Source organism: Protopterus annectens, chromosome 14.part0, assembly GCF_019279795.1.
Source record: "Protopterus annectens isolate FY-2018-M chromosome 14.part0, PAN1.0, whole genome shotgun sequence".
Lineage (NCBI taxonomy): Eukaryota > Metazoa > Chordata > Ceratodontiformes > Protopteridae > Protopterus > Protopterus annectens.
The window spans coordinates 924,395,907-924,410,339 of NC_056748.1; the positions used below are offsets into that span (position 1 = coordinate 924,395,907).

General features: G+C 38.7%; 1 protein-coding gene across 1 annotated transcript in view; it reads left to right on the top strand.

Annotated features, from left to right (window-relative positions):
• The first annotated feature begins 3,680 nt into the window (after positions 1 to 3,680).
• SLC25A28 (solute carrier family 25 member 28) overlaps positions 3,681 to 14,433 on the top strand; it is a 248,535-nt gene continuing 237,782 nt past the window's right edge. The window contains exon 1 of the mRNA XM_044055643.1: positions 3,681 to 4,139. Within this exon, the coding sequence (XP_043911578.1) occupies positions 3,804 to 4,139 (336 nt within the window). The 5' untranslated portion in view covers positions 3,681 to 3,803. The remainder of the gene's footprint in view (positions 4,140 to 14,433) is intronic.

Consider the following 14,433-nt stretch of genomic DNA (forward strand, 5'->3'; position numbering starts at 1 on the left):
CCATGGACTTAGTTCTTTATTCATGCTCCATAATCCTATTAGGTCTCTTTGTTCTGAATGTTATTATCTTCTTCAAATCCATAAACCCAAGCTACCTGCAGGTCAACTATTATACTCTTGGAGCATAGCTAAATGCTGGAACAATCTACCCCCTTCTATCCACTTACGGTCCTTCCATTTTTTAAATTGCACTACACAATCACCTTCTTTCCAAGTGGGTGCATAATTGTTCCTCCTTTCTATCAGGAATTATCTAAATCAATCATTATACCCCTAAACTTGCCTGCCCTTACCTTTCTCTAATATACCTTCTCTTTTATCAGTAGAACTTTTACTTTCATTACCCTTACTTATACTTCCACTAAGCTCTACTACCCTTCTCCTTTCCTCACATCCCCCTTCTCTCTTTTTCTTCATTTCTTCTCTGTACACCCTTCCCTCTCAATCCTTCCCCACTTTCACCTCTTTCCTTATTCTATTCTCCCTTCCCTTAATATTTTATTTAGTAACTACCTCTGCCTTCAAATCAACTTCTAATAGTTCATTTATATTCTCACCATGGCTATTTTATATTTGGCCTCATTTCCCTATACCGCCTACTGCATACTACAGTCTCATCCTAACATTTTTCTTCTACTTTATATCTTCCTATTATTGAATATGTGATCATGGCAGTCAGTCTTCATGTCAAAGTTTGTAGCAGGTCTAGTTCATTCTAGATTAATTTTAATGAATATCCTTTACAAATTTGTAACTTTGTGATGTAATATCTGCAAATATTTTTTGTGTATTTGTTTTATTTTTCTCTATTAACTTTCTGTAAATAATTTTTGTGTTTTGTAATTTCTGTAAATGATTTTTGTGTATTTTTTTTTCACTTTCTGGAACCTTTCTCCCGGGCCGCCACTGAAAATGAACTTCCTTGGCCCAGTGGACTTTCCCGGTAAACAAATGCCAATAAATAAATAAGTGAGGTTTACTAATTCCATTGTAACCCTTTCAGAAACACATTGGTATTTTTTTTTTTACTTCTAAAAAGCTGTGAATTATTAACCCACTAGCTAAAATATTAAATCCAGTATGATAATTGGTACTACGCTGTAAAGTACTAATGAAGTCCCAGCTTTGTACATTCTTTTGTGTTGTATTTTTAAACTTTTTAAATGTCATTGTTTTTGCTGTGTGCCTTGGGTTATGGCTGAAAAGGATCCCCAGACCAGCCACCTACTTGGTTAACAAATTTTTAAATTAGCCTGTTTCACATAGCAGAATAGTACAAACTAAACAACTTATGACTTAACAAGTAAAAACAAAATCTTAGAAGTATATTTTATAGGTGCAATAATATACTAGGGAATACGATCAGATGGATGGTATGGGCCTCATGTTTTACTATACCCTGATCGTACTTCACATATCCGATGCACAAAGCATTTTCGCAGAATGTTCAGATTTTTGCCTCATATTTTTGGTCATTTTTTTCCAAAAATTGTGGTTTTCTGGCAAATTAGTGGCAAATCATTAAACACTAAAGTATATGGCTTTGTCTAGATTTCTTGCTCTAAGAGGTTGAGAGGTATGAGTCAATGCTTCGTTCATTATTGCACACTAATGTACAAAATAAGGAATCTGAAAGTTATTTTGGGGGTTTTAAACTTGTCCACTTAGAATGGAAGAGTGTCTGACATATTTTAAGAGCAATTCCTGTAAATTATTCATAGGGTATAAAACCCAAGGAATAACTGCACCTTAGTTATTCTAGAGCGAATGTCTAAAAAAACTAGGTAGGAATTACTTCCAAATCAGCACTCAAAAAAGATGGAATAAGAATTAGTTAAGTAGAGAAAAGCAAAGAGCTTATTGATATTAAAGAATAAATTAGCTTTATGGCATGATGAGAGGGTCTACAGCATCATCTCCACTTGTAAGTTGGATCATGATGATTTCTTATAAGATCCAAGAGCTACTGTAACATTGCAAGACATTTTTCAAGGTTTTTTATGCCTGTGTCTGTCAGCCATCAAATCTCCCCCTGCTCCCTAGTAGACCTGAACCCACTCACTTTCTCATGGTGGGGGACCCCCCCAGGAATCATGGGGGCTGGCTAATGCTGTCATTCGGACAGCCATGACAGTTACTTGTGACCCTGATGGCATCCCAGCCACAAGGGCATTTTCTTTTGGCTCTAACTTCATCTCTAGGTTGGAGGGAATACATGATCCACATCACTAGAGATGACCAAAATATCTTCTTCATGCAGGTGGACTTCTGCACACCTGCTGTGAAGGCGGCCACCTAGTGGTGGCGCGGTGAGCCAAATGACCATTTCCTGGCTGTGGTTTGCATTGTTGCCCATTCTTAGAGGGATTGTGGCAATCTGGTGCCTGCTATGCCTTACCCTTCCCCCAAGATGCACCCATCCTTCCCTACCACTTCTGTAAGCAATCCAAGCCACTACTAGAAACCAGGTTACCAGAGCTATAGTCGGGGCTTTACTCTTTAGACTATAGATGGCCATAGTTAAAACATACTGTGATTTGCCTGCATTCTTCTATTTAGAATAAAAGTAAGATAAATTAGAATAATGTATTACTATTGACGATTGTCATAATTTAACGAAAATAAGGGAACAGAAGGTACGTGCAGTCCAAACGAGCAGGTCATTTTCCTTTAACTCGGGAGGATACTGTTGGAAGGATATGCTTTACTTGAAAGTAAATACTTTATTTTCATCATGATTGTCGCTTTTTTGCAAGTAAAATAAAGTATAGCATTTCTGACCACTTGTAGTAAGGTGATATTTGCACTGTTTAACAGTTCAACATATTCTAAAATGTTACATTGTAAGTTCTACCGTTTAAAGGTCTGCTAATTCTATAAAACGAGATGTTCCTTATCTTGGAATCGTTTCTAGCATGCCCTTACAAACTTTAAATATTCCCACTATGATTTAAAGTGCAACTGCTTAGAAGCACGGGGAAGCATGTCAACTGCAACGTGCTTTTTGACGAATCTAATGCTAACGAGTTACATAACATATCGCACAAACACAACTTCTTTGACGAAGAATCAGAAGGAAAGCCATAAATAGTGAGGTGCAAAGGTCAAAGGGTCAGAAATCAGAGACATTTTAAAACATTACTGCACACAGAAGTCAACAGAACAAGTTTTACATAAACATACAAGTTTCTGAAGAATGCGAATTACGGTATTATTAACTTACTGTAATCTTTGGTTATTACATTAAAAGTAAAAATTGTATGTGGGACACAGCAAACATGAGACAAAAATCAAAGAGCTTCAACAAAACGGGGCTAGGACAGACGGGTATGCTGTATGAACAGAAAAAATTGTAAGCTGCAGAATTATCCAGTATTTTTATTTCAACCGCAGACTTGCCTAAAATAGCCATCTAAAAGAAAATAAGTTCCCTGTCTACTTATCTTAATTGATTAGTAATATAACTGTTAAGTAATACCAGTCAGTTACAGAACCAAGTGAAATACATCATCAACTTTGCGAGGATATTGCAATCAAGAAAGTTCAGGTAGGATTCATAGACAAATAGAAAGCACGACTTCAAACTACCCTTCAGTAACTTATTGAGGCAACGTTACAACATGATGTCCGTCAAGTTTACTAACCAATAAACGATGACTTATGGGAGGGGGGTGAGGCAAGCGGGAGCAATCTAGGGCGGGCGTTAAGTCTGTATCCATGTTTGTTGCATTGCTCCAGCCAGGCCTGTAGTGTGTAAAATCTTAACGCCCGTGACAACGGACAGCAGTTGGTCAAGGAGCACCATGGAACTAGAGGGTTGTGCTCATAGAAGCATGCGTCTTCTTCCTGAAGGTCCCGAACTGGGAACAGTGGCGACTGTTAAGACTGAGGGGCGCCTTGGAGTATGGGTAGCACAGGCCTGGCTAGGGTCGGGAGCAGCAGTAGTAAGAGGCAGTGGTGGTGGGACCGGTAGTGCGACGGTGGGTGTCAGCAGCAGTGCCACCATTCCGAATTCTGACGACACTGACAACGAGTATGAGGCGCTGCCGGCTTGTGCCTCTGTTAGGACGCATATGATGGCAGGAGCAGTGGCGGGGGTCTTGGAACATTGTGTCATGTATCCGGTCGACTGTGTTAAGGTGAGAGGAATAGCAAAGGAGTGGGCGTGAAATACCTTGCTTCGGAGATGGGGCATGCAGTTGTTTGTTCATAGATGAGACATGTCTCATTATGTTATATGTGATTGCAGAACAGAAGCATGGCGTTGGAAAGATAGAAGAGAATCTTGATGCCTTGCTGTGGGGGTGGGATCATGAGGAAGTTATTTAAGGGTACTGCCAGAATCTGTGATTGCCAAAAAAGTTGAAGGTCATGTGTCACAGTAAGGGGCAGTGGTCTTTATTGATGATCTACTGCTAATATTACATAAGGTGCAGTATTCACAGTGTCTGTGTGTTGGTCTTCTAATTAGTGATAACCCAAGATTGTGTAGTTTTCTTGAGTTATGTTGTATTTTTGTGTATGACCTTGGAACATTTCTCAATTACACTATAAGTCTGCACATTTTCCATGTGGCCAAGGCAGAAGTCCTAGCCTAGACATATGCCTCTCGGATCTCTATTAGAATCACGGGGGTACTTTTGAAAATATCACAGAAGGAAGTGTGCCTTGTGTCTTAAAAATGTACTGTTCTAAGGTACTAGACTTTCTGGTAAAGTTAGTGGTCTTAATATATGGGCACCTTAACAGGTCAGTTTTTTAACAGAGGAAAATAGTAGATCCAGGAAAAGCAGGGTGGTGGTTTGTAGCTGTCAGGTGCAACTCCTGTGTGTCGTTTTTTTTCTGAATGGGGTATATAAATTGAAGTATACCTGTGGGAATTGGCTTGAAACATAAACCAGTGGTTTATTTTACTATTATTCATGTTATAGGAAATGTATTTTTGTAACAAAGTTCCTTCAAACTTAAAAAAAAAAAAATAGCTGCAAACTCTACCATTAACTATAAACCCAAGACCCTAATGTTATAGGAAATGTATTTTTGTAACAAAGTTCCTTCAAACTTAAAAAAAAATAGCTGCAAACTCTACCATTAACCATAAACCCAAGACCCTAACTATAAAACTGTCTCCATAAACCCAAAAGGCCCTTATTTACTTATTTGACATAGATCCAATACAGTCGAAATCACATTAGAAATAATATACAAATAAGTTGAAAGAACAAACTGTTACAATATATACAACACATCTATATGATTATGTAGAGCTAAAAATGTTCTAGACAATAATAGTCACTCTCATTATTCATGACGTAGTGTCCAAAAATGGTATGTAGGTATAGCAGTGTGTGACACTGACTGCTATAGTGCATGAAAAAATAAATAGAATGTTAGTTTCCATTAAGAAAATAATAGCCAGAAAGTTAGTGATTCAGAAAGATAAGAGTTAAAAAGAATAGAAGCAATACAGCCTGAGCAGTAGCTTAAGGATATGGGATAGAAACAGAGAAGGAGTTAGAAGAGCCTTAGGATCCTGCAGGCTGTGAAGGATTGAAATGTGATAGAAGAGGAGGATGAGGCTAGTGTAGAAGAAGAGGAAGTGTTGAGCAATAGGCAGGCTTTATGCAGAGCTATGTTTTTTTGAGATTATTTTTTTTAAAGAGGTTTGAAATGGGTTAGGCCAGGCATAGACCTGGTAGATAGAGGTAGTGAATTCCAAAGTATAAAGACAAATGAATACAGCGAGTGATCTGGCTTTCTTGTGGGTTTTGAGATAGTTGGACATTTTTGCCTTCTGATCGTAGGGATCTAGTTGGTGTGTAAGGTGTGACTAGATTGGTTAGTGCAGGGCAGGCAGTAGGCTTGAAAATAAGGTTGTGCAAGGTTAAATAAAGGCAAGTTGGTTGGGGAGTGCAAGCCAATTTCATTCTTGGAGTGGTTAATAGTGGTGTGTGTGATATTTAGAGTTTGTGGCAAAATTTGCAACTTTGTTGTAGCACTGTTCCATCTTGTTTATGGAAGAAGTTCATGAGTTAGGATAGGGGCGCCATAAGGAAGGGAAGGAAGTAAAATGTTTTTGCAAGGGGTAGTTTTGGTTGCTGCTTTCTATACGAGTCCCAGTTTTGATGAGTTTTCTTTATATTTTGCTGTATATGGGGACAAGTGAAAGTTTGTCAGTGATAACTCCTTGAAGTTTGGTTTCTTGTACTATTTCTATGACAGTGTTGTCCGATGAAAGGTTGTTAAAATGATCAGTGACAAGGGGAGGTGATCTTGGGATAAAACAGTACTAATTTTGTCTTCTTTGGATTAAGAAAGAGTTGCGCATTTCTTAGCCAGGATTCGACTGCAGTAAAGGACTGCTGAGTTTTTAAAAGTAGTTCTGGTAGTGATTGAGGAGTACAGATTATGGGTGGAATCATCAGCGTATTGAATGAGGGTTCCAGGGTGAGAGGCAGTGTGAAGGTTATTTTGTGAAAATGTTGAAGAGTAGGGGTCCCAGGATGGAGCCTTGAGAGACTGGACCATTTCACTGCTTGTTTACGATCCTTGAGGTAGCTCTGAAACCATTTTACTGTGTTATGTGAGAAGCCTAAGTTAGGCAGTGTGTTTACTAGTAAGGGGTGTTGATGTAAGTAATGTCTTAAGTAAGTTAATGTCTTGCTTTTTTAAGTGTACCTTACTGGATTAACAAGATGCTTCAGAGAGTGTTACTAGCAGTTGTATAGAGTATGTCCCTCATTGCTTCAAGTAACCATTTAAATGTAGTGCCAACTTCACCCCAGAGACTTGCATTCATATGCTGGAATGTTGTACTCCCTCAGTTATCTCATAAGATCGTTTACTGACTGTGTTAACCAAGACCAGAAGTACTTCCTCCATGGGTCTTAATGATATACCCAGGTCCTTAACTAATAGTATTAAGCATGTCCTTGGAGACGCACTCCTCAACCCGTTTAACCTAAAATTAACTACTGGTTTTGTCCTGATGAGGTGCACTGCAGTGGTGATGACCCTCTATAAAGGTGAACCTATAACCAGCCCAGGTGATTACAGACTTCTCATCCTTATAAGCCTTATTTACAAAGCAACGGAATATATTATAATGGACCTCACAGTCCACAATATTGGGAATCTATTAGACTTGGCCTGTAACAGTTGTTTTGTGAAGGGTAGATACTGTCTGATCTGGTAATTTTTTTTCTAGGGGCTATGGTGACTGCAGATAGTAGCAATGCCCCGTTCTTCTCAGACTATAAGGTAGTTATGACTGCCACCAGACACACCTGCCAGTGACTTTAAAGCTCTTCCAAGGGGACCCAGTATACTGAGTGAAATTAATATTGATACAAATGATAGTTTGACCAAGCTCACACAGTGTCACCAAATAAATATGCAAATACTCTGAAAACTTAAATCTCTACAAAAATCAGCCACACTGAACGGTTTAAATATATGTAATAATAAAAGAACAAGCCAATACTAAATATCTAGTCACAGTGACAGACTTAAAAAATCACAGGAAATATTTTAAATAATATTAAAGGACAGACTCAGACAAATAAAGATAAACAATATCTAATCTAAGCTTCTTTATATTCCAGACTGAATCTAAGAGAATTACTATTCCCTACTTATGTAAGAGAGCAAGGCAGATGATGTGGTGAATGGTCCTTCTTGTTGTCAGGCCCAGTACAGAATGCTCTGTCTCACTAGAGACTTCTCAAAATATCATCTAAAATATTAGTTCCGGGATAACTTGCAGAATGACATCACTTCTGGTCATCTGACTTCTAGTTCCCATGCAAACCCCCATTGTTGGACGCTGGCAGGATTTAGCACCTACCTGTAAAAATACAAATGCAAGGGGTTTAGCTCAGATTTGTGGCAGGAGCTGGCAATCTTAAAACAATTTCATACCTCCATGCTTCCAGAGTAGTAATTTAGTTCACCCCAAAGACAATGCAGAAAGCTTCCTAGTACAGACTGTGTCTCTGGAAGAATTGAAACCTGTGAGGTAGCATCTTTATGGCCTAACCCATAAAGTGATTTAATTTTAGATATATTAAGTTTGCTGGACTGGTGTTAACCTTCCAGTTTCCTCTGTTAACACATTTAAACAGTTACAGTAGTGCATGTACATTTCTGTTCTCTCAAGTAGGGCACCTTGTGGATACATTTCAAACACAAGCACTTTACAAATACCTTTTCAACACAACATCTGTACAAATCAGTTTGAGATGCACATGATATACAGTTCTAATGCATTTGTAACACAAGCAACTTGTATAAGTCAGTTTGATATTCACAAATGGTATATAATTTACAAGATTCCAGCTAGCTGTGCTGGCAGTACTTCCTATTGTCACACTCTGTCATCATAAAAAATTGATCCATATGTGGTAAGGTAGTTAGCAAATTGCTGAGAAATAGAATCCAGACAGTATGTGTTGCTGTAGGTTCCTCGTCAGAAAGAATTAAAGTGATTATCAGTGTCCCACATGACTGTGTGCTGAGATCTGTTCTTTTTGATATTTACTTTTCAGATGTCCAAGCATCGAGACAGGACAGCTGGCTAACAAAGCTTGCAGACTGGGGATTATTATTAAGTAACTGCCACCCAAAGCCTCCAGAAACAAATTCTCTATAGCAAACTTTTGGTTTAAATGGAGTTAAACTGAATACTAAAAGTGTAGTATTGTCAGTGTTGGTCTATAATCCCTCTCCTTGATATACTGTCTAGACAACCGTCTCTAAAAATGAAAATGTAGTTGGGGAACTAAGTACTTGGGTTGATAGCTTTCTGTCTTTTAACCATTATGTAATGGAGATTGTCAGGAAGTAATTTTATTTAGCCCAGCTAATTCCCAAAGGAATATCATCAAAAGTCTAAAGAGGTAGTAATTTTCTTAAATTCTACACTGATCAGGTCTGTTATAGAGAACAACATCCCCCTTTGGAATATATCTCCCTAAACTTATCAAACAGTTAGAAGATCCCAAAGATTCTTTACCAAAAAGATCACAGGTCTAAAGTAGCCAAGTTACCAAGAGAGACTGGAAGCGTTATCTCTTTATTCAGTGCCCTGTAGACTTTGTGAGATCTCTGGCTCTGTTACTGTACCTTACAGACCCAATTGTCCTGGACTTCCTCTTTTTTTTCTGAAAGTCCAGTATCTCCAGCAGTACTAGAACCAGGGACCTAAATTTTCACCAGCAGGTAAGCAAAATAAGTGAAAGAGCGGAGTTGTAACCCAGTGTTTCCCAGACCTTTAGAGTAGGTTTCTAGTAAATGTTGAGCAGTGCAACTCGCTGTCTAACCTTTAAACATAAAGTAGATAAGTGGATGGGTATCCATAAATTTACTGTAGGATTGACCAGTATGGCCCACTTGGAGAAAGGAGGTGCTTCCTGAAGGAGGACACTGACAAGGTGTGAAAGGTCATAAGGCTTGGTGGCCTTGGAATATCTATGAATTGCAATACAGCATTCCAAAGTGTTTTCACTCTTTGCTACATTTTCAGGGATGCCATATTTGTGTTTAATTATTTTGCTTGTATAGGTGCAAAACTAGACAGTTATTTTCTCTTGGACAGTTTACAGTTCCTACCTTAAAAATGGATAACTGTTTTTATTCATATATGTGCAATGGTAATCTGTGGATAGTGACACTGTACATAATCAGCATCATTTGTTTACCTTCAAGTCTTAACTCTGTGAGAAAATGTCCACATCAGCTTCCCACATCTTAACTGGTGTAGAATGCGTAGAAGCACCTTAATAATGTGTGAAAGGAGCTGTATGTACATACATTTACAAATACTTTTGACGTTTTCTGTAAGTCTCTAGTGAGCTTACCACTACTGGCCCACAGCTTACTTAAATTATTTTGAGGTTTTGCTTGTTCACTGAAAAGGATATCCTTGTATAAACGCCCTGTTTTGGTGTTTGGAAGGTTGGAAAGGGGGAAGTGAATACAAGGTGCACACAAAAGGAACACACTGAGTATTTTTCATGAAGAGACTCCTTCCCCAACTTCCATAAAAAATGAGAAGTACGAGGAGAGAGTATGGAAAAGGCAAGGAGGACATGTACCCAATAGACAAGAATGCTATGGTAAGCTAACATCAGTGGGGTAAGTAAAGACATACAGATGACAGACACAGAAAAGAAGGGAAAGAGATGTGGAAACCAGTTGTCATCCCTGGTGGAAAGGACCTACGTTTATTCCATCCCCGTGATGGACCTGGAGAAGGGGAGGGACCCTGATGGGTTGGTGATGTAGTCCTCCAGTGGCTCGATGGTTGGAGCCATCTGGGTCAGTGAGTCTTGCACCTGCTGGAGGAGAGGTTGTAAGGACTGCACATTCCTCTTCACAGTATTTTCAGCTGCTGTCTTAACTAGGCCCTGAAGCTCATGGTGTTAGTAGCTTACCAGGCTGCTGCTTTTTGGGTACTTAAAGGGGTAGCTTCACACTTCCACCCTGTGAAGATATTCTTGGAGTGGACAGGGAGAGGTGGTGAGTTTACCTCACCTGAGATGCCCATGGCTGAGCTGCCCTTAGGTCCTCTAAACCTACTTTTAAAAAAATTGGCAAGGAGAAAAAGATGGATAGGAGAAATGTACTTCTAAGTATTTTGAAAGCATTACCATTTATTTAATAAAAGTAAATTAAACATTCATTTATGGCTGTTAAGAAATGTTACACATTTTTCATTTCTTGAATATCTGCATTCTGAGAAGTATCTCAAGACTCAAGGAGAATACCACCACTGCAAAGTCACCAATAAATCCACACAAAATGATAGGCACTGACAAGCTCCTGCGATGCTATAAAAAACAAGACCATAAAAGCACACACTAGTGAATAAACAGTGTGTGCTTTTATGGTCTTGTTTTTTACAACATCACAGGAGCTTGTCCCTGCCTATCACTTTGTGTGGATTCTGAGAAGTATATTTGATGGGACTTGAGTGATATGAATTACTGATAGGTTTACTTTATGGATTACAACCTGACATTAATTCCTTTGCATTTTACTAGACTGAGCGTGGACTGATGGTCTTTTGTTGAAAACTGGTATTACGAGTGGAACTTAATTATGAATGTTGTTCAGGATGCCCTAAAGCATCGCAGTTTGCAGTACTGGAATTAAGCAGTGAAGCCATATTCTGCACAATCCCCATCTTCATCCCAGCTTTGGTGTGGTGTCTTGGATTTATTCAGTCATTACTAAGCTTGAGGAAACTTGGAAATCAACAAAAACCTTAACAATGTGTCTGTAGATGGTATTACAACAAAATTATAATAATTTTCACAGTACTAGTAGCACTAAGCTGTTAAATTTTATGACCTATTAACAGGGAATCATTGCTACCACTATGATTAACAAAGCTTAATATATCCAGCTAATACACACATCTTAAATATTTTGTGTATGGCTTTGACATTGCAGTAATGAAACGTCATACCTTCTACTTTGAATAATGCATTAAAACTGACTTGTGATATAAATATGTACGTGTATATATCACAGCTGTGTGTGTTTATATGTATGTTTCTCTGTCTATTATATATAATGTATGTGTGTGTATATATATATATATATATATATAATATGCACACACACATATACCACCTAAAGGTAGTACCATTTCTCTGCAGACATTTTTCCCTTCGGTAACCAAAAGTACTGTATTAATAAAAATCCTACTCTCAAACCCTCCAGCTATTATATATCCACTCCTTTGTGTAACTACCCACTTTCACAAATATTAACCTATACTAGCATCGGTGTATATCTAGTTAAGCTTACCTTCTTGCCCAGTCTTTATATCTACAGACGCTGATACTTTTTTTTTTTTTTTTTCTGCTGAAATCCATTCTCTTGCTCTTTGCTACACCAAACTACAGGCTACCCACACCAAAAATCCTAAAGAATTCTGGAACCTCATCAACTCTCTTTTGTAGCCTGGTATCATATCCAACCCCTGTCCTGACAACAAAAAAACTGACACAGAAATTGCCACCCTTTTTAACTCCTCCTTTACCAACTCTATAGCTGAACTTACCAAGACCTTCTCCAACCACATTTCCTCCCAATCCTACTTCCCCTTCCTAACCCTCCACTCCTAATCCTTCCACCCCTTTTCATCTAAAACCCGTCTCAACCTCCTACATCAAAAAGCTTCTTTCCAAACTTAAGCCATGCTCCAATGCCCTTGACAATATTCCCTCAGTCTTTCTCAAGCTCGTTGCAGATGGTATTGCCATCCCCATCAGCATTCTCATCAGTAGGTATATCCAGGAATCTTATGTCCCCAAATTATGGAGTGCTGCCTTTATCTTGCCTCTCCACAAAGGAGGCAAAATAATAGCATCTCAAACTTCCGACTAATAGCCATTCCTTCACCAATTTCAAAAATCCTTGAAAAACACATCCACCAGCAACTCATGTCCTACCTCATCAATAATCAACTCCTCACCCCTACACAGCATGGCTTCCGTCCTGGCCATAATACAATAACTGTTCTCCTATCTTTCTTAGACATAGTTAACCATGCCCGGGACTCTGGAAAAATTGTCTCCACTGTCCTTCTCGATCTCTCCAAGGCATTTGACACTGTCTCTTAATACCCATCTTCTAAATCACCTTTATAACTTCAGTCTCACACAAAAATCCCTTGTATGGTTCAATAGTTATCTCTCTGACAGATCCCAGGCTGTGAAATGGCAAACTGGTAACTCAACCCTCCTACCTACCCCAACCGGGGTCCCCCAGGGGTCTATACTCGGACCAGTGCTCTTTAATATATTCATCAGTAGCTTTTACGCTGCAATTCCAAACACTCAAATAGTGCAATATGCAGACGACTCCGTCTGCTCTGCTCAGAGCCTTCCCGAGCTCCAGGCAAAAACACAATTGGCCTTTACAACTACAGAGAACTGGATGCTTCAAAACCATCTCTCCCTTAATGCCAATAAATCCCAAATCCTTCTTTTCTCCCCCCCCTCAAAAGCCATCTCTCTCAGCAAACAATCCTTCAATATCATCAGCCATACCAACTCCACAGTTGAAGTCGTTCCTTTAGCAAAACTTCTTGGGGTTACCATTGATGAACACCTGAAATTCGATACACATGTCCAACTAAATGTTAAGAAAACTCATCAAAAACTTGGTATGCTATACAGAAACTCTTACTTTCTCTCCCCTTCTACAAGGCAAACTCTCTCCATGACCTACTTACCACTATCACTACTGTACAGTACTCCACTATTAACAAACCTTTCTTCCACCATCTCTGCAAAACTAGAAATCTGTTGCAACAAAATCTCTAACCACTCCTCCCATCATTGTAGCTCTCTCCAAATGCTAAACTGGTTAGAGCTTCCCAACTACCTTGACTACCTCCAACTCACTACAGCCCACAAATTAATCTTTAAACCTACTGCATGTCCTGCTCCTAGCATATATCTTACCATCTTACACACATCACCTCACTTTCTGTATACAAACCAAAACGTCCCACTGGACAGTTTCTCCAATCCTTTTCCTTAGCCAAAAAATGTAACTCTCACCCACCCTCACTACGAATCTCTAAAAACTTTGAACACTTAAAATCTGAGCTCCATTCCTACCTCTCCCATAATTGGAAATGTAATTGCACCCTACCTACTTAATCCTGCTAATGCCCCTATTCTGCTAATTGCCTCCTATACATGTACTTCCACATGTACCTCTACACCTTGCTGTTTTTCCTCTACACTTACCCTTTGCTGAATCTAATGTAATATAGCATCAAAACCTTGAATGTATATAATGTAAATACTGTACATAGCTTTGTAACTCTACTCTCTCTCCCTATCTGGAAATTTACTCTTTCCTTTCTACCTACATATAAGGTTCATGCTAAAAGATGCTGCTAACTAGCTACAGTAATCATCCCTGACGCGTGTACTCCACTTATGCTACAAAACAACTGCCTGTCTCTACTTACACCAGATTTCTTTTTCTTGTAAACTACCACCTCCCTCTCTCTCCTACTCAACTACCCCTCTTTTCTTTCACCAGAATCTTGAATGTATACTTGGTACACATTGCACTTTCCTCCACATACTACTAAACCTATACTACTTCTATCTTTCAAATATTCGGTCTTTGTAGCTACTAACAGAATACTTACAATTTCATAGTTTTTAAATATTTTTCAGCTTATTCCACTGCCTCAGTTCAACTTTATGCTGTGCAAATGACTCTGTAAGCAACTACATATGTCATGAAGAGTATTCATTTTTTTTTCAATTGTATTTTGCTATATCTCACTATATAATTCTACATTTGTTTTAAATATTCATAAGTTTGATTTTCTTCTATGTAATATGGAGCTTTTTCCCCCGGGCCTCCACCGAAAACGTCTCCTTAAGCCCAGTGGAC